Here is a 21,817-nt window from a genome sequence, read left to right as displayed (position 1 = left end):
TGTAGTCTGTTTTTATTTACCATTAACACAACTTGCCAACTGCACTGGTTTTGGGTTTTGTAAATATGTTCACCTGTGTTCTACAAGAAAGCACACTTTTAAATGGTTTATCCAAAACATCTCAGCTGTCTTTTTTGAAGTGTGCTATTATCTGCACTGTAATGTTTTTTTCTGCTGCCTGCAGGCTAAGTCCCAGCAAGATAAGCGCATGTGGATCTTACACCTGAAGAGGCTCATACTTGAAAATCATCCTGCTAAAATCCCTGCCAAAGTAAGGACACTCTGGTTGTGTTGCCTTTGTTCAAACATTTGTCAACTTTATCCTTAAATCATCTACCGTATTTTTTGGACTATAAGGCGCACTTAAAATCCTTTCATTTTCTTAAAACTCGACAGTGCGCCTTATAACCCGGTGCGCCTAATGTACGGCATAATTTTGGTTATGCTTACCAACCTCGAAGCTATTTTATTTGGTAGATGGTGAAATGATAAGTGTGACCAGTAGATGGCAGTCACACATAAGAGATATGTGTACACTGCAATATAAGTCAAGTAAACAACACCAACATTTTATATGTTCCATTGAAAATATAGAACCTAACACATTGCGATCAAAAATCTATCAAAATGTTTTAGTACGACTTTGGTAAACTATGAAGCCGCACCGCTTGATGGATTGTACTGTGCTTCAACATACAAGTATTATTATGGTGTGTGTATAAGGTAAGACATATTATCTGGCGTTTTGTTTTGCAATATTATGCAAAACCAACTTTTCTTACCTTCTGGTACCTGCTGATGATCTGTATTTAGGATCTGCATAAGTTTTGAAAATTTGCGCGTCTGCCATTGTAGTCTGTGCCGTAGTCGATAAGCTTCTTCTTTTTCTCTATCTTCTTGTTATGGGACATTCATCTTCCGCTGTTGTCATTTCTAATATAAAGTAGCGTAAAGTTCTAACTTATATCTGTCAATAGCCAATGTGCTAAAAACAGTAGTGAGTTTACATTATTCACCCAAGGAACATTAGTTATTAGAGGGTTCCGGTCTGACGGTTTTTCACGGGACACATATCTGGCCTTGTTGTTGCACTAGTGAGCCACGGATGAGGAGATGCTGCTCCACTATTGATTGAAGTAAAGTCTGAACGTCATTAAAACAGTTAGCTCCATCTTTTGACACTTCTTCCACTCCCGTCCTTGCACGCTACACCGCTACAACAAAGATGACGGAGAAAAGACGCTGTCGAAGGTGAGCCACGTAAATAAGACCACCCACAAAACGGCGCATCCTGAAGCGACTGTCAGAAAGCGACTTGAAGATGATCTGTAAAACATCATCTTTGCAAAATGTTGACTAAAGAACCACCATTGCATGTTATGTAGACCACAAGGAAGTGTTTTCCATTCAGAAAAAAATCATAATATAATCCCTTTAATGCGCCTTATAATCCGGTGCGCCCTATGGGCCGAAAAATACGGTACTTTAATACATTTTCTGTTCAATTATTTTTGGGAGTTTTTCCTCAATTGTACATGCAACTATAATATGGAGAGTTAAGGCTGGGATTGTAGTGCCACCTAGCTGTCCAAATATGCTACATACCCCATTAATCTTACCCTCTGCCACTTTTTCTAGGCCAAACAAGCCATTCTGGAGATGGATGCAATGCGTAAGTAGAATTAAATAAATAAGTGACATGACAGTTTGGGACATAATTAGTTATTTTCCTGTGTTTTGTATCATTTCCTGTTCTCATGCTTCAACTTTCTCGTTTTTAGTGTTGGAGTTCCTTCTTAGTTCCTAAAGCAGGGATATCCAACTAAAACACCCAACACCAGTGAAGTTGGCACGTTGTGTAAATGGTAAATAAAAACAGAATACAATGATTTGCAAATCATTTTCAACCTATATTCAATTGAATAGACTGCAAAGACAAGATACTTAATGTTCGAACTGGAAGACGTTGTTATTTTTTGCAAATATTAGCTCATTTGGAATTTGATGCCTGCAACATGTTTCAAAAAAGCTGGCGCAAGTGGCAAAAAAGACTGAGAAAGTTTAGGAATGCTCATCCCACAGGTGAACAGGCTAATTAGGAACAGGTGGGTGCCATGATTGGGTATAAAAGCAGCTTCCATGCTCAGTCAATCACAAACAAGGATGGGGCGAGGGTCACCAGTTTGTGAACAAGTGTGTGAGCAAATTGTACAACAGTTTAAGACAACATTTCTCAACAAGCTATTGCAAGGAATTTAGGGATTTCACCATCTACGGTCTGTTATATCATCAAAAGGTTCAGAGAATCTGGAGAAATCACTGCACATAAGCGATGATATTACGGACCTTCATCTCTCAGGCGATACTGCATCAAAAAGCGACATCAGTGTGTAAAGGATATCACCACATGGGCTCAGGAACACTTCAGAAAACCACTGTCAGTAACTACAGTTGGTCGCTACATCTGTAAGTGCAAGTTAAAACTCTACTATGCAAAGCGAAAGCCATTTATCAACAACACCCATAAACGCCGCCGGCTTTGCTGGGCCCGAGCTCATCTAAGATGGACTGATGCAAAGTGGAAAAGTATTCTGTGATCTGACAAGTCCACATTTCAAATTGTTTTTGGAAATTGTGGACCTTGTGTCTTACGGACCAAAGAGGAAAAGAACCATCCGTACTGTTATAGGCACAAAGTTCAAAAGCCAGCATCTGTGATAGTATGGGGGTGTATTAGTGCCCAAGGCATGGGTAACTTACACATCTGTGAAGGCACCATTAAGGCTGAAAGGTACATACAGGTTTTGGAGCAACATATGTTGCCATCCAAGAAACGTTATCATGGACGCCCCTGCTTATTTTAGCAAGACAATGCCAAGCCACATGTTACAACAGTGTGGCTTCATAGTAAAAGAGTGCGGGTACTAGACTGGCCTGCCTGTAGTCCAGACCTGTCTCCCATTGAAAATGTGTGGTGCATTATGAAGCCTAAAATGCCACAATGGAGACCCCGGACTGTTGAACAACTTAAGCTGTACATCAAGCAAGAATGGGAAAGAATTCCACCTGAAAAGCTTCAAAAATTGGTCTCCTCAGTTCCCAAACATTTACTGAGTGTTGTTAAAAGGAAAGGCCATGTAACACAGTGGTAAAAATGCCCCTGTGCCAACTTTTTTGCAATGTGTTGCTGCCATTAAATTCTAAGTTAATGATTATTTGCAAAAATTAATAAAGTTTCTCAGTTTGAACATTACATATCTTGTTTTTGCAGTCTATTCAATTGAATATGAGTTTAAAAGTATTTGCAAATCATTATATTCTCTTTTTATTTACCATTTACACAATGTGCCATCTTCACTGGTTTTGGGTTTTATAAATCGTTTTGGGGGCCACGTTTCCGGAAAGCTAAAGACTGGGGTGTCGGACTTCTCCCTTTACTATTTATTTATATATTTACTAGTCATATTTTGTATATTTCGAAGAACCAGCGTCATCTACAGTAACATTTGATTTTTGATCTACTTTTTTTGCACTCACTGTTTTTAAGGACCTTCTGCAAAAAAGCTAGTCAAAGATCAAAATGACAGCACTCTAGTGTTTTTAAGAATCTACTGCAAAAAAAGTTTTTTAAACAGAACTAGCAAGCCACCAGTTGAGTAGCCCGAACGATGACTAAGAGAGGACCTAAAACGGAGCCTTGAGGAACACCACTTAAGAATTTGAACAAATGTGAACTGACTGCATCTGAAGTAAACAAGTTACAGCAACACCATAGTTGCATAAAACACATTATGAAAGATGTATGTAACTGCTAATAAAGGAGAGGACTTAAAGTGTGCCCTGGGGAATGCCTGAGTTATGTAAATCACAAGTTTGCACCCTAGTGTTATATGTCTGCTAGCAAGGTTAAAATGTCAGTGCAAGGTCAATGTGTTTGCAGGTACAAGTTTTAGTGTTTCTAGGAAATTTGCTGCAAAAATGTTTGTTTTCCAAGTTTTGAACTGAATCGTATATAATATATATAATATAGTGTCATTCTGGGGCCTGATTTTGCCCTCCGGGCCGCCAGTTAAATAGCCCTGCCTTATAGGCTTTGCTGCACGTCCCATTTTCTGTTCTGTTTCCCTCCAGCACACCTGTTTTCAATTGGCAGTTAGGTTCTTTGTGGTTCACTTGTAGAGTGCTGGATGCCTTGCTGCCAATGCATACTTTTCACTGGCCTGCTGCCTTTTGTTATTTTTTCGAATTTAATTAAACTCTTTTACCAGCACGTCGCCATCTATCTCTGCATCCTAGGGTTACAACAATCTCAACCATGCGGGAACCATGACAATATTATACAGTATGTTGTAATAAATCCCCTCCGTCTTCCTCCAGACCATCCTGGATTTCATTTCAGCATCCCCGACGGTGACAAGAAGGATTCCCCACAGACAAAGGAGGGGCCATCCCCTCGCAGAGGACGCAGGAAAGGTAAGAATTGTCTTTTAATCATTCTTTTTTTACATCAAACCTGATGAACAAAAACACAAAATTATTCATTTGTGCCCTCAGAACCTCTTTCAAAATTACTGAAGAATGCCAGGCAGAATGCTGCCAACACTGATGGAGAAAAGGTTAGTCATAAAAAAGTGTAATTGATCCTGAATGAAGTATGCTCCAAAATAATGCACCTATTCAATTTACCATCCTGTAGTTGCTGAGTATGTGGTCTACTACAGCAGGCCTGGGCAATTATTTTGCCTTGGGGGCCAAATTTAGAGAAAAAAATGTGTCCGGGGGCCGGTATATCTATTTTTAGGAACACTAATACAAAACCTCACAATAATGTCTGATTGAATGCTAAAAACGTTGTGACAGACCGCCTTAAAAAAAACACAAAGGAATTTTAAATTTTTTTTACTGAATGAGACACCAAGAATGTACATGAGAATAAAGAATGTGGGATTTACAATATTAACTATGATCGACAACATATGAACATCACACCCCCTCTCCATCGACATATTAGCAAAACGCAACAAAAATGCAACAAACACAGCAAAATATGAACGCGAAGGGTACAAAAAAACTCACCTACAATCTGATATATCTGAGACATCACTAAGCTTTAGAACTTTGTTGTAAAAATCTCCTTCTGCGTCTGTCCCTGACACCCGCATTTCAGGCTGGCCTCTGTGGAAACGCTCCCCACCCACACCGCTTGGTGCCTCGTCTGAGCTGCTGTGACTTAGATTACCATAGTAACTAATTAGATTACCGTAGTAACTAATCAGATTACCATAGTAACTAATTAGATTACCATAGTAACTAGTATATCATGCAAAAGCACAGATTCCAACCATTGAAATACTTTGTATAGTTCAAGACTTACGGTCATTAGAAAACATCACTGCACATCAATAATGGCAGCTACAGTTTCCATATTAAAGATCTAAAAAAGTGATTTGGGAATGTCCGGCGGGCCAGATAGAAGAGCTTAACGGGCCGCATTTGGCCGCCGGGCCTTAATTTGCCATGTGACATTTTTTGGGCAAATTTTAATGACAGATTTGTGGCCTAAAAGAAACGGATACAAAGATAATATCAATAAAAACTGTGCACCGTAATATAAAAACATTTTAAAAATGGTATTTAACAACTCAATTTAGTATATACAATAAAATACATCAGTTACGACTTCACTTAAGAACTAACACTGTTTCTAAGACGCAGAGCTTTAAAAAGCATTAATTTGTCTCGGGAGTCCTCTGGCGGTCAAACTGGGTAATTACAAGGACGTGACCAATGCTTGAGCAACGAGGTCCCAGTATCACATTTTAGAGCCTAAAAAATCAGGAAGATCATTAAAACAGATTGTATATGGTGTTATTGTGTGTTTACTGTGTCTATGTGTTTGTGTTTTTCTACCTGCCTTAGGAGAATAGATGCAATTTAGCTTTTGGGCTAACTCCAGCGTATTTATGTTGAAGCTGTTTTCTTACTGACACATTAATTAGTAGACACTGTCCTAATTCAAATAAATAAAATAAATAAGCATAAACATGAAATTAAACGGGCAGCACTTTGGAACAGTTATGATGATTTGTTACAGTTCAGTTGTTCCTATGTCCTGGAACAGCTGGATGTTGAATTTAACTCTGTTGTCACAGGGGTTTGCAACACTTCAGCTTCAGTTGGAGTTTAGGTGACATCTGACATTCCTCTTCACTCGATAATGTAGAAGAGACTGTCTGAACTTCCTGTTTTCTGAACTTCCTGTTTATGCACTTGTAGTTGATCTTATTTTTAGTATTGATTGTGATACCCACGTGACTTTATGGATGGGTTCAATGGGAAAGAGAGTGCCTCCTATGACCAGGTTGTTGTCTGCACAGGCGTCCGCAAAGATCTCTTCATTTTCGTTCATGGTGCAAATATCTTGCTTTCCCATTACAAAATGGTATCCGTTGTTGTCCATTTCTACCTTTGAATTCATGACGCCCATGAGCACAATGATGTCTCTTGCTGGTCTATTCTGTAGTATCTGTTGCAGTTGGTTGTAGAAGTTGTCCTTTGATTCGTCCTCGACATTATTGGTGGGTGCATGCGTGTGCCTCACAATACGAAGGTCCTGGGTTCGGGGTATTTCTGTGTGGAGTTTACATGTTCTCCCTGTGACTGCGTGGGTTCCCTCCAGGTACTACGGCTTCCTCCCACCTCCAAAGACATGCACCTGGGGATAGGTTGATTGGCAACACTAAATTGGCCCTGTGATGAGTTGGTGACTTGTCCAGGGTGTACCCCGCCTTCCGCCTGAATTCAGCTGGGATAGGCTCTAGCACCCCCGCGACCCCGAAAGGGACAAGCAGTAGAAAATGGATGGATGGATGAAATTAACCTCTTAAGGCCCAAGCTGTTTGTTTACATGTTTTTTTTTATTTCTCTTTGCTATTTGGCCTTATTGGACCCTAATTAGAATAAAAACTAAAAATCATCTTTTGATATGATGTACTTAGTCCATAAGTACACAAACGTGTACTTCATGTGTAGTGACATGCTAATTTTTATTTTTTCCCAAATTCCATTGTATGTTATACTCTTCTGACACCACCAGACAGCAGTATACGTGTCCATATGTCGGTATAAGACCCCAATTCAGTAGTGTACACAATTTTGGAAATAAGAGCTAAAAGGTACTGTCCACGCATATGGCCACTAAGGCCTTTAGAGGTAAATAAATAAATATAAACCAGGGTTATGAATGGGATTGTGCTGAAAATCTCGTTTTCCCCTCAGGGACTGATAAAGTATTTCTGATTCTGATTCTGAAACACGGTGTGAGCATTTTAGCATAAATTGAAAATAAACCTATATTTTCATAATTTTAGCTCAAGGGCCGCATGAAAGAAAATCTATTCCCACGTGGTCCGGACTGGTAAAATCATGGCATAATAACTTTTAAAAAAAAGACAACTTCAGATTATTTTCTTAGTTTTACTTGGGCCAAAAATAGAACAAGTACATTCTGAAAATGTAAATACTACAAATAATCCTCTTGGCAAAACACTTGACGTAAGTCAGGGGTGTCAAACTCAAATACAGAGTGGGCCAAAAATGTAAAACTGAACAAAGCCGCGGGCCAAGGTTGAACAAATTAACCTTTAACGTACTCTACAAGCTATCGTCAACGTCCGCTTCTCATCCATTCTAACATCGTTCAGACCCAGTCACAAGATATGTGCGGCTTCTGTATGCACACACGAGCGAATGCAACGCATACTTCATCAACAGCGATACAGGTTACACTGAGGGTGCCAGTATAAAAAACTTTAACACTGTTAGAAATATACGCCACACTGTGAATCCACACCACACAAGAATGACAAACACATTTCGGGAGAACATCCGCACCGTAACACAACATAAACACAACAGAACAAATACTCAGAATCCTTTGCACTAACTCTTCCGGGACGCTACAAAATACACGCCCGCTACCACCAAACCTCCCCCCCACACACACACACCTTGCAGCGTCCCGGAAGAGTTAGTGCTGCAAAGGGTTCTGGTTTGGTGTGGATTTACAGTGTGGATTATATTTCTAACAGTGTTAAAGTTTTTTATTCGGCTACCCTCAGTGTAACCTGTATCGCTGTTGATGAAGTATGCGTTTCATTCTAATGTGTGTGCGTGCAGAAGCCGCACATGTTATGTGACTGGGCCAGCACTCGTTCGGCTGGCTGGCTGGCGTTTGGAAGACTCCCGGGAGGATCGGCGGGCCAGCTTTAGTGTTAATTTGATATCGCCTCAAGGGCCAAGTGAAATTACACGTCGGGCCAAATTTGGCCCGCGGGCCAGAGTTTGACACATGACGTAAGTTGAAAACTCTGAGGAAAAAATTGGTGCAGTTTCAAAAACACCATGAAGAACACAATGAATTTAGACTTTGTCTCAGTGTTTTTACGAAGCCATTAAACTTCAAGCACTTCCTGTTTAGCATTCTAACATTGGGAGTTTTTAAAAAAAATTTGGAAAAGCAACCGATTGTTTCCACAAACCACCGCATTGGTGAAATCCGCCTACTGCCACAACACATTCATTTATCATCATTCAAATATTTCTTTCTTTCTTTCTTTTAGTTTATTTCGAACATGAAAACATTTACATCATAATACATCACACAATTTCATATCATTTCATTTACATCATGCCCGAAAAGGAGTAGGAAGAAGCAAAGCTTATTTAATCCTACCCCTTTCCCACTTCAAAGCGTTTACAATTATATAAAATCATTTACTGACCTTTTTATATAATAAAATAACATCTATGAATTAGTATATACAACAGTTTGTAATATGTAATTAATTAATTCAGTCATTATTAACATACTGAGATGAAGAATATTTTCAATAAGGTTGGAAGTTTTTCTCATAATTCTTCTTCTTTGTACTTTGTAAGCACTATTAATTTAAACAACCTCTTAAACTGGATCATGTCAGTACAATTTTTAACTTCTTTACTTAATCCATTCCATAATTTAATTCCACATACTGTTATGCTAAAAGTTTTAAGTGTTGTACGTGCATATAAATGTTTTAAATTATTTTTTCCTCTAAGGTTATATTTCTCCTCCTTAGTTGAGAAGAAATGTTGTACATTCTTTGGTAGCAGGTTATAGATTGCTTTGTACATAATTTTAGCTGTTTGCAATTTTACCAAATCACCAAACTTTAATATTTTTGACTTAATAAATAAAGGGTTTGTATGTTCTCTATATCCAACATTATGTATTATTCTAACTGATCTTTTTTGTAACATGGTTAACGAATGTAGCGCACATTTGTAGTTATTTCCCCATATTTCTGCACAATAACTCAGATATGGTAACACTAGTGAGCAGTAGAGAATATGAAGTGATTTTTGGCCCAGGACGTGTTTTGTTTTATTCATTATTGAAATGTTTTTTGCTACCTTATGTTGTATGTTTTGTATATGAGATTTCCAGTTCATTTTATCATCTATTAATACTCCCAAAAATCTGGTTTCTTTTACCCTTTCGATGTCTACTCCGTCTATTTGTATTTGCGTATGATGCTCTTTCCTACTATTACCAAATAGCATTATTTTAGTTTTACTGAGATTCAAAGATAGTCTGTTTTTGTCAAACCATCTTTTTAATTTGTTCATTTCTTCTGTTATTATTTGTATTATCTTCTGTGTGTTCTCTCCTGAACAGAAAGCAGTTGTATCATCTGCAAATAAAACTAACTTTAAGTCCTTTGTAACTTTACAAATGTCGTTTATATAAAGATTAAACAATTTTGGTCCCAGTATTGATCCCTGCGGCACACCACAGGATATATCTAGCCGTGTTGACATATTTTCACCCATCTTCACATATTGCTTCCTGTTGGTTAAATAGCTTCTTACCCAGTTCAATACCAAACCTATGATGCCATATCGTTCTAATTTTTGTATTAAAATATCATGATTAATTGTATCAAATGCTTTTGTTAAGTCCATGAATACTGCTGCCGCACATTCTTTATTCTATTGCATTGGTAATTTCCTCTGTTATTTTAATTAATGCTATTGATGTTGAGATATTTGCTCGAAATCCATATTGGTTCTCCACGAGCGTCCCACTTTTGTTAATAAATAAATCTAATCGACTATTGAATAATTTTTCCATGATTTTGGAGAATTGTGGAAGTAATGAAACTGGTCTGTAGTTAGTAAACTGGTGTACGTCTCCATTCTTATAGATTGGTACGACTTTTGCAATTTTCATTTTGTCTGGGAATTTTCCGGTTAAAAATGATACATTGGTGATATATGTCAGAGGTTCTGAAATGTCTTCTATAACCTTTTTTATCGTTACCATATCTATTCCATGACAGTCAGTTGAAGTATTGGATTTACAATTTTTTACAATTTTGATTATTTCTTCTTTTGTTAAGCTTTTAAGAAACATGGAATTGGGATTTCTGTCTATGAGCTCACTCAAGTCCTCAACTGAGCCATCATCTGCATTTGGAATTCTTTGATCCAGATTTGTTCCGATATTAACAAAATAATCATTGAAACGTTCAGCTATTTGGTTCATATTGTCATTTTTTGTATGTCCATCTAGAAAGTACTGGGGGTAATCTTTCTTAGCACCATTTTTAATTATGCTATTTAGGATGCCCCATGTTGCTCTCATGTTGTTTTTGTTCTTGTTTAATAATTGACTGTAGTATTCCTTCTTACATGTTCGTAGTATACCAATTAGCTTGTTTTTATATTTCTTATACTTATTTTCTGCCTCTATAGATCTTTGTGTTATAAATATTCGATACAATGTGTTTTTTTTGTGACAAGCATTTTTCAGTCCTTTTGTCATCCACGGTTGGTTGTTTTTCTTTTGCTTCTTACTACGTTCTTTCCATGGGCAATGTTTATCATAGAGTGTTAGAAAGGTGTTGACAAAATTCCCATATGCATCATCTATATCATCTTCATTATATACATTGTCCCAAATTTGTTTCCTCAGATCCTTCTTGAAGAAAATCATTCCTTCCTCTGTACATAGTCTTTGAAATGTCTTATTGTCAATGTTCTTCTTCCTGTAGTTCCCATCATAAATAGTAAAGACTGGCAGATGGTCGCTGATGTCGGTTGTTAACAGTCCACTTGTTATATTATTATCAAAGACATTAGTGAATATATTGTCAATAAGTGTAGCACTGTGACTTGAAATTCTGGTTGGCCTTGTGATTTGAGGATACAAACTCATACTATACATTGTATCTGTGAAATCATTAATGGACTTTTGCTTGTTGGGGTTCAAGAGATCAATGTTGAAGTCTCCACATAAAAAGAGTACTTTTTGACTGATTCCATTGAAAGTTCCCTTAATCCAGTCTTCAAATCCTTCAATACTTGAGTTGGGTGCCCTATATATACAACTGATCAATACATTTCTATTTCTTTCATGACATATCTCAATGGTTATACACTCTAAAACATTGTCAATAGCCAGTGACATGTCTTTTACCACCTTGTAATGGAAGTCCTTCATCACATATACAGCAACTCTGCCTCCATTCTTATTTACTCTATTAATATAATTGAGTTCATATCCTTCTAGTCCAAAGTCCATTCCTTTTTTTGGATCCATCCATGTCTCTGATACAGCGATAATTTTGAAAGGTTCTTTAAATTGTTCCAAAAATAATTTCATATTGTTAAAATTGGCATACAAGCTTCTGCAGTTAATATGAATAATTGACAGTTTGTTATTGGAATTAATGTTGGTGTTGTACTGTACTTCTGTATAATATAAACAATTATTGTCCATGTGAGAAAAAAAATGTATGTCTGGATCTATAGCACTGTCCAATTCCGTCCTGTTATAGTCTGTGCTGGAAAAGGTTATAAATTCTCTGTTTGATTGATTATTGTTTGTTTGTGTTATGGTTGTGTTTAATTTTTTTTATCGTTATTGATATTTATCCAGCTCTGCTATTTTCCTTATGACTATTACTCTTGCTTCCTCTGGTGTTCCATTTAGTTTAATAAATATTTTACAGTTTGCTGTCCATATTTGTTGTATTTTTCCTTGTTTTCTTAAGCTACGAGCTTTTCTGGCTATGTCTGCGTTTTTCTTTGTTAAATGTTCATTTATGTACACGTCTGTTCCTTTCAGCTTCCTCCCTTGTTTTAGTAATGCGGTTTTATGTTTCCTATTGAAAAATCTCATTATTATTACTGGTGCCGAATTATCTTTCTTCTTATGGAGTGGGTGGCAAGCTAAATATATGTTATAATTATAATTAAACATGGTGTCAGTTATCAAAACGACACCGAAGCTTTGTGATATGGCTTTAGTGAACAGAGCCTGCCAGGACTTAAGACCTCATTTTAATTCTTCCACCTTCTGTAGCCTTTGTTTCGTGTCCATATTCTTGTCTTTGTGTTTCTTAGACGTTTCATAGTGCCTTCTTAGATTATATTCTTTCATTACAGCCACACTTTCTCCACACACAAGACACACAGGTTTGCCTTTTACCTCCGTGGACATGTACTCTGCCTCCCACCTGGCTTGAAACCCCTGTTTTCACCATCCACCTTCCGTTTAGCCATTATTGGAGAGGTGGGTTGCTGAAAGTTGACATCTGCCCTGAATGCTGATGAATAATGAAGCCGAGGCCCACTTGCAGTGAATTCGCGGGCTACCGTTGCATTGTGGGGAATGGAGTATTGGTGCCTGCAAAACAGCAGCAGGTGGCTGTGGCCTGCGGGCCGGTTCTAATACTAATCAAATATCATCCCGGGGGCTATAGATAATTCATTCATGGGCCGGATCTGGCCTGCGGGCCTTGTCTTTGACACCCAGCTGTTAGACGGTTGCAATTACCATAATTAACAAGCAGGCACTATGGAGAGGACGTGCTAAAAAGGAAGTGACATCACAGACTGCATTGGCAAAATAAGAGCACAGGAAACCTTAAAAATTAAAACTTCTGCAGAACAAGGTCAAACTGAAACACTTTCCGACAGAGTCACTGTAGTTAAATAAAATAATAGGTAAACAAAGTTAATCCAGAGCTTGTCCTATGTATTGCCTTCATAGAGGGTTAAATTAGAGTAACAGTACCACTCACGCAGGCATTAACATAACAAAAAAAACATATTTTTGTTTCATTCCAGCGAACAAGTCTGGGCGCCACCCTGCTCTCTCCCGTGTCCCAGCTGGCTCTGGGTACAATAGGTCGCAGCCGCAGTCTCATCAACCAATCACAGGAGTCTTTGGACCCAGGTGACCACAGTGATCGAGAGGAAGGGGAGGGGCCACATCAGCAAGATGCAGATGATGAGGATGAGAGTGGCCTGGTCAGTTTTAAGATCAGAACATAACAGTATTTAGCCCACTTCTGGTGCTAAAGGTATGATTCTTCATTCAGGGAGGTGGGAAGAGGTTGCGAGTCCCAGGTAAAAGCAGTAGGAAGAGGCTGAACCCTCAAGCATCAGTAGACAGTATTGAACAGTGGAAAGCCTTTAACATGAGTCCTTCAGATCTACAGGTATGGAATTGTTCATTAAAAACCTCAAATGTGCACCTCATCTCATTAATGTCATTTTCATGTCCCTACCTTTTAGAGAGCCAGAGAGTCACTTGTGAGGGATGGAAGTCACCACCCGCCACTTCGCAGAACCTCTAATGTGACAGAGGAACCTCCAGAGTCCTCGGTCCCATCAGTAGTAGTGACAGATAGTGAGCACTCTGTTAGGAACATTTGGGCAGACCACCGCGCTCGCAGAGCCATGTTCCCCACCAGACAGCGAACCATGCAGCCCGATGATGACGACGAGGATATCTACCAGATGTTTGTTCCCACAGAACCAGGCAGAGCAGAACCTGAGGCACCCTCAGGGAGATCAGACGAGACGTTGTCTCCGAGGACGGCCCGGCCTTGTAGCTGGCATGTAGAGCAGCTACCTTGTGTCCAAATTGAAGCTCCCTCAAATGGCAGCAGGGTTCTGCGAAGGGCGAGTAGTGTCGGGGAGACAGCTACAGAAGTTCAACAGAATCCAGATGACAACCAGCCTGGTCACAACCTGGAAGTGATTCACACAGAGTCCTCCAGCAATGACATATCTGGGTCTTCGTCAGCCGAACAGCTAACAATGGATGATATTGAAAATGTTTATGACAACATCAACTATGAAGACCTTAAGAGAATGGGCCTTGTCAGAAGAGATTCAGATGGGTCACGGAAAGAACATTCCCATTGCCAATTAACAATTGCACCTAATGTGCCAGAGGTACCAGACACCACAGAACCGATCATAAAATTTGATAATTACGAAGATACCAATCAGTTCTCCACTCAAGAAGGGAAGCCGGTGCAGAGATCTGAGCTAAACATGGTTGAGGAGAACATCTATGACACCATTTGCTTTCGGGATCCTCCATCACTAGAAGCAATAGGAATCAACGCCGATCAGCAGAGAGACAGTCTGCTGCCTTGTGAACAAGACTTAAGTGGGAGCATCCGAGCGTTCGTGTCAGAGCAGAGTCTACGCTTTGGAAATGATGAAAGATCTGGAACCCTCTATTCCGTCCAATCAGAGCCAGAGTACTCCTCGTCCTCTGCTTTCATCGCCTCTAAACATTCACAGAAAGGAAATCGAATGTCAGAACACGGTGATGAGCTCTGGAATGACTTGGAAAACTATATCAGGAACAACGAAAAGAAAGCCGAACGACTGCCTTCTGCATTCCCGGTCAATGCCAGTGAGTCACTAAAGAGGACACCCTCAGTCAAAACCAGTCCTCTGGCTGATCCCCAATCAGCCATGTATCCAACTAAGAGCCCCCCAGCACATCAGGCTAGACCACCCCCTGTGCGCTCATCACAATCTTTCACCATCCCAGTCATCAACCTCTCTGACTTTCAAGGTGAGGGAACCACTGAAGGTGAACTTCAGAGTCCTGCTTGTAGTCCAAAACCTCTTCCAGTCGCACCAGAACCCTTACCCGGCACAGTGAAAAGCATTCGCAACAGACTGGCTCGCCTAAGTAGCGGCAGCTTCCGATTAGAGGATGATGACCTGGTCGAACTTCCTCCAAAAACCCCTCCTCAGAGAGAGAATTCTATCAAGGATCTCCATAGTTTGTTTCCAGGGCAGCTGGCAGTTCTGGACTCGCCACTGGCCTCCTCCTCTCTCCTGCTGGGTGAGTCAGTAGACTTCCCCCTGGAACTTATGGACAAATCCAAGAATCGTGTCTTTCTGATGGCACGACAGTATAGCCAGAAGATAAAGAAAGCTAACCAACTGTTGCGTATGAGGAGTATGGATCCTGGGGACTCTTGTGGTCGACACAGACCTGACAGGAGGCAGAAAGACCTGGCGGCCATCTTAGAGGAGAAGAAACAAGGGGGAGCTGCTATAGGTAATGCAAAACATTTGTTTTTCAGATATTACATATCTTGTTACCATTAAAAGTGCAAGGCAAGAGAACCACATTGATCCTGATAAAAAAAAATACTGACGGGTCGTCCTACCTGGGTAGGGTGACCAGATCCAAATTACCAGATGTTGGACGTTTGTGTGGGACAATGTGGAAAACCAATGCATCCAGGTAGTCTTATTGTGCTTCTAAACTCATAACATTACTAGGTTTAGCCATGCAGTGGATTCAGTAGCACATAACAGACTGCAAATAAAAACTGAAAAAAAAGCTGCATCTTATTCAAAACTACAACCAAAAACAAAAGGATGGACCACATCGCTGTTTAGAAAAAAAAATTCCATTATAAAAATATACAAAGCTAAAACAATACATTAAATTGCTTATCAAGTCTCGACATAAAAAATGCCTCCATCCATCCATCTTCTTCCGCTTATACGTGGTCGGGTCGCAGGGAAGCAGGGAAGCCCAGACTTCCCTCTCCCCAGCCACTTCGTCCAGCTCCTCCCGGAGGATCCCAAGGCGTTTCCAGGCGAGCCGGGAGACATAGTCTTCCCAACGGGTCCTGGGTCTTCCCCGTGGCCCCCTACTTGTAGGACGTGCCCTAAACACCTCCCTAGGGAGGCGTTCGGGTCGCATCCTGACCAGATGCCCGAACTGCCTCATCTGGGTCCTCTCGATGTGGAGGGGCAGCGGCTTTACTTTGAGCTCCTCCCGGATGACAGAGCTTCTCACTCTATCTCTAAGGGAGAGCCCCGCCACCTGGCAGAGGAAACTAATTTTGGCCGCTTGTACCCGTGATCTTTTCCTTTCGGACATGAACCAAAGCTCATGACCATAGGTGAGGATGGGAACGTAAATTGACCGGTAAATTGAGAGCTTTGCCTTCCGGCTCAGCTCCTTCTCAGGTACCGGTACCAAAATATTGGTATCGAGACAATCCTAGTTTGTGTATATTGGGGCTAATTAGGCAGGAAGCACCAGTGTAACAGTCTTTGTCTAGTTTGTCATACCTTTTTAAACCAAGTCGGACCGATTTATTCAGGATGGTTTGGCCTTGGTGGGATTCCATTTCTACCTTTAATTGTAATGTATTCTGGCCGAGTGGTAACATACATCTCATATATTGTATTTCATCTTCAGGTGCAAGGATAGCAGAGTATTCCCAGCTCTATGACCAGGTAATGTTCAAAGACTCCTCCGCCACAGTGCACCATAGCCACCCCGGTCTTTCGTCCTCTCCATCCTTGCCTGAGACCTCCGCGGAGGAAGAGTGGCTACACTCCACCTACAGCAATGGAGAGCTTTCCAGCTTCATGTTTTCTTCCGGCGATGTGCGCAATGCAAGAGCCTCTTCCACGCCTGAGCGTAAACTTACCGCTTCCCGCTCCATCCCTTCTTTCATCACCCCGAGCTCACCGCCATCCCAGAGATGGAGCTCGTGCATATCAGCGCCCAGTGAGAAAGACGAACATGTGTACAGTACCATCCAGAGACAGCCTTCCTCTCCGACAAGACACTGTCAGTCGGTCAGCTCGTTAAGTAGCTTGCAAGTGGAGAAAAACAACCAACCCGGACTAAAATGTAACGGGCCCGCTGTGGATTGTTCCCCCGAAAGACTCCATGGTCCCTCTTTGGGCCATTCAGGTCGTCAGAGCAGCCTCCCAGAGAGATCTACCCAAGGAGAGTCCGATCTCACCTTGCATGACGGCCAACATGTAGTTGTCCTAAACCGAATGTCCGCTTTAAGCATCCTCACGGCCACCCAGAACTACTTTGCCAACTTCAAGGACAACGGCGACGACGACGACTACGTGGAGATCCGCTCCGAGGAAGAAATCGACCCGGAAAATTGTGGCGCGACACAGCAAAGTCTCAGCTCTGTGGCTGGGCTTTCCCATCAAAACCGGGGTCCCGTCCATTCCCGGAGTTTGCCGTGTACGCCGGCGCATGCCGCCAGATCACTGGATTGTGAGCATTTGGAGAAGTATCTATGGAGTGAACCACAACAGAGCCAACCCAAAATCGTCCAGTCTCTAAGGGAAAAGCTTCACTGTCTGAGCTCTAGTAGCTTAGCTTAAGTCTACCAAAATCCATTGCAACACAAAGAGTCCCTGCTACTGCTACTTTAACCACAAACAAAAGGGAATAACCGCAAATGTAGCTCAAGTTCTTCGTAAACCAAGTTCTTGGATTGCAGAGTACAAATATTTTGTACACTGATTATGTAAATAACTCCTATTTTACGCTTCAAGGTAAACGACGTAGGATCTTATCAGTGAACAATAGCGCTTTGAATCCTACATGCAAGCCGCCTTAGCACTTCCAGTCTGCTTATTAAGTAATGTTACAAACCTGTTTCTGATAATCAGAAGTAAAATCCTATCAGTGCCCAACATCTTAAATAGATCCGCAGAACTTTTTTATTTTGAGTAGCATTTTAAGCACCTGTAAAAATAAACGTTAAACAAATGGCAAATAAATGTAACACAGCTACATGCTAACTAATACAAATCTAATAGGCTCAGCATACTCATTTTAGTGATTGTGCGCCTTGACCGAGGTACAGTAGATAAAAAATAGTAGGCTGATATTTCTGACTAAATAAGAAATGTACCGTATTTTTCGGACCATAGGGCGCACCGGATTAAAAGGCGCACTGCAGATGAGCGGGTCTAGTCAGGTCTTTTTTCATACAAAAGGCGTACCGGATTATAAGGCGCATTAAAGGGGTCATATTACTATGATTTTTTTCTAAATGTAAAACACTTCCTTGTGGTCTACACAACATGTAATGGTGGTTCTTTGGTCAAAATGTTGCATAGATTATGTTTTACAGATCATCTTCAATTTACGTGGCTCACTTTTGACAGTGTCTTCTCCCCGTCATCTTTGTTGTAGCGGTGTAGCGTGCAAGGACGGGAGTGGAAGAAGTGTCCAAAGATGCAGCTAACTGTTTTAATGACATTCAGATTTTACTTCAATCAATACATACTTGCCAACCCTCCCGTTTTTACCGGGAGACTCCCGGTATTCAGCGCCTCTCCCGATAACCTCCCGGCAGAAATTTTCTCCCGACAAACTCCCGGTATTCAGCCGGAGCTGGAGGCCACGCCCCCTCCAGCTCAATGCGGACCTGAGTGGGGAAAGCCTGATCTCACGTCCGCTTTCCCACAATATAAACAGCTTGCCTGCCCAATGACGTCATAACTGTAGAATGATCGAGGGTGAGTTCTTGGTTTCTTATGTGGGTTTATTGTTAGGCAGTTTCATTAACGTCCTCCCAGCACGGTAACAACACACAACAACAGCAGTCACGTTTAGTCTACCGTAAAGCTGTTCGTCTGCCCTAAACAGCAATGTTGTGACACTCTTAAACAGGACAATACTGCCATCTACTGGATAGCCTCCAGAACACTGAAATTCAAGTATTTATTTTATTTATAGGTATAATAAAATAAAAATAAATATATATATATATATACATATAGCTAGAATTCACTGAAAGTCAAGTATTTCATGCATACATACATACATATATATATATATATATATATATATATATATATATATATATATATATATATATATATATATATATATATATATATATATATATATATATATATATATATATATATGAAATACTTGAGTTGGTGAATTCTAGCTTAAATATATTCCCCTCTTAACCACGTCCCCACCCCGACCACGCCCCCCCCACCTCCCGGTATCGGAGGTCTCAAGGTTGGCAAGTATGATCAATAACGGAGCAGCATCTCATCATCCGTGGCTCACTAGTGCAACAACAACGCCTGAAATGTGTCCCGTGAAAAACCGTCCGACCGGAACTCTCTAATAACTAAAGTTCCTTGGGTGAATAATGTAAACTCACTACACCGGTATGTTTTAGCGATTTCATGGCGAGTTTACTGACAGATATAAGTAAGAACTTTACACTACTTTATATTAGAAATGGCAACAGCGGAAAATTAATGTCCCATAAGAAGGTAGAGAAAAAGAAGCTTATCGACTACGGCAGATGCGCGCAAATTTTCAGGACTCATGCAGATCCCAAATACAGATCAGCAGGTACCAAAAGGTAAGAAAAGTTGGTTTTGCGTAATATTGCCAAACAAAATGCCAAGTAATATGTCTGCTAATAGGTGCCATTTTGCGGTCCTTATACACACACCATAATAATACTCGTATGATTAATGCGCAGACAATCCATCAAGCTGGCAGCTTCATAGCTTACCGAAGTCATACTATAAACATTTTTGGCAAATTTTTGAGTGCCGTGTGTAATGTTCTATATTCTCAATGGAACATTTAAAGTTTTGGTGTTGTTTACTTGAGTCATATTGCGGTCTACACTAATCTCTTATGTGTGACTGCCATCTACTGGTCACACTTATCATTACACCACGTACCAAATAAAATAGCTTTGAGGTCGGTAAGCACAACCAAAATGAATCCGTACATTAGGCGCACAGGGTTATAAGGCGCACTGTCGATTTTTGAGAAAATTAAAGGATTTTAAGTGCGCCTTGTAGTCCAAAAAATACGGTAAGGCTTTGCATTTATTTCAAACAAAAAAAATCAAATGTTTTATGTGATCAAATCTTCTGAGGGCATCCATTATGAATAGTGGTAGAGTCAATATTCTGTTCTGGGTCTACAAAAACACTGATGTTAAAGTAGTTCTGCATGTGGTGAGTGGGTATGACATGTACAGCATGTATCACACTGCTAATCAACAGTTCCACACAGGTGTTGATTAAAAGTCTCATTTCATATCATCAACTCAAAGCATCTTATTTATTCAAAAGCATCTTTACGATGACTTTTATTGCTATTAATGCAAAGGCAGGTCCATTACAGCTTGTAAATGAAAGATTAATGTATTTATTTAAAGTTTATTCTGATTTTGGGGGGGTGTTCATTCGCCAAATCAAATGCTGTGAATTGGTAGTTGCACTGCTCCATACAAGTTCCAAATGTTAAGGTAATAAAGATTTGTTTTTAATGCACAACACCACGGTAAACTGTTCATATCAGGAAACACATGAATATGAAGTATGTTGTTTTGTTTCTTGTATACTTTTGTCATCGGCTTCACAGGTGGGGATTGCGGGCCTTTTTGACTCATGTTTTGCACTTTTCTTCAAACGTCTACAAAACCCAAAACCAGTGTAGTTGGCACGTTGTGTAAATGGTAAATAAAAACAGAATACAATGATTTGCTAATCCTTTTCAACTTATATTCAATTGAATAGACTGCAAAGACAAATTATTTAAGAACATAATTTATCAACCAGCTATTGCAAGGAATTTAGGGATTTCACCAAATACGGTCCGTAATATCATCAAAAGGTTCGGGGAATCTGTAGAAATCCCTGCACATAAGCGGCAAGGCTAAAAACCAACATTGAATGCCCGTGACTTTCGATCCCTCAGGCGATACTGCATCAAAAAGCGACATCAGTGTGTAAAGGATATCACCACATGGGCTCAGGAACACTTCAGAAAACCACTGTCAGTAACTACAGTTCGCCGCTACATCTGTAAGTGCAAGTTAAAACTCTACTATGCAAAGCGAAAGTCATTTATCAACAACACCCAGAAACGCCGCTGGCTTTGCTGGGCCCAAGCTCATCTAAGATGGACTGATGCACAGTGGAGAAGTGTTCTGTGGTCTGACAAGTCTACATTTCAAATTCTTTTTGGAAACTGTGGACGTTTAAGTTATTGATTATTTGAAAAAAATAAAATAAGTTTCTCAGTTCAAACATTATCTTGTCTTTGCAGTCTATTCAATTGAATATAAGTTGAAAAGGATTTGCAAATCATTGTATTCTGTTTTTATTTACCATTTACACAACGTGCCAACTTCACTGGTTTTGGGTTTTGTACTTTGTAAACACTTTGTAAAGATGTACATTTTAGGAAAGTTATTCTTGTATGCCATAGTATGCTTTATCATGCTTTTATATAATGCTTTTATGTTTAAGTTAAGTGTACTGTATTTTTTAACAGACTATTTGTGATTGCTCAACAATATATTGGCGGCAATAAATTAAGTACTCTGAACTGTCTTGAGTTTGTTGTTTTTTTTGTTTTTTTTTATGCCATCGTTAGTTGCCAGTTTTGGGAAAATTACTTATAAAAAGGAATTTATTTTGTCTGCAGTTTTAGGGAAGCCGACATGTTTTGTCATAAGCGTGACTTTTTTTTCGTTTATATTGCGACAAATTAGAAAAAAACTAAACAAAAGACAATTTTGAGAAGCAGACAATTTTTTATTATTTAAATGAGTGTAAAAACACAAAACAATGTATGTATATTATAATACTGTATATGATTTTTTTTTAGACC

At 39.8% G+C, this 21,817-nt stretch overlaps 1 protein-coding gene across 2 annotated transcripts in view; it reads left to right on the top strand.

Annotated features, from left to right (window-relative positions):
- Positions 1 to 18,866, top strand: part of LOC133640524 (pleckstrin homology domain-containing family G member 1-like) — a 140,026-nt gene extending 121,160 nt beyond the window's left edge. For both annotated transcript variants that reach the window (XM_062033991.1, XM_062033990.1), the window contains exons 10-17: positions 185 to 271; positions 1,639 to 1,672; positions 4,378 to 4,473; positions 4,555 to 4,616; positions 13,177 to 13,359; positions 13,431 to 13,550; positions 13,627 to 15,424; positions 16,586 to 18,866. In XM_062033991.1, coding sequence (XP_061889975.1) covers positions 185 to 271; positions 1,639 to 1,672; positions 4,378 to 4,473; positions 4,555 to 4,616; positions 13,177 to 13,359; positions 13,431 to 13,550; positions 13,627 to 15,424; positions 16,586 to 17,523 — 3,318 coding nt within the window. In that variant the 3' untranslated portion in view covers positions 17,524 to 18,866. The remainder of the gene's footprint in view (positions 1 to 184; positions 272 to 1,638; positions 1,673 to 4,377; positions 4,474 to 4,554; positions 4,617 to 13,176; positions 13,360 to 13,430; positions 13,551 to 13,626; positions 15,425 to 16,585) is intronic.
- The last annotated feature ends 2,951 nt before the right edge of the window (positions 18,867 to 21,817 follow it).

This window comes from Entelurus aequoreus, linkage group LG23 (genome assembly GCF_033978785.1).
Source record: "Entelurus aequoreus isolate RoL-2023_Sb linkage group LG23, RoL_Eaeq_v1.1, whole genome shotgun sequence".
NCBI lineage: Eukaryota > Metazoa > Chordata > Actinopteri > Syngnathiformes > Syngnathidae > Entelurus > Entelurus aequoreus.
This window is presented reverse-complemented; position numbering and strand designations above follow the sequence as displayed.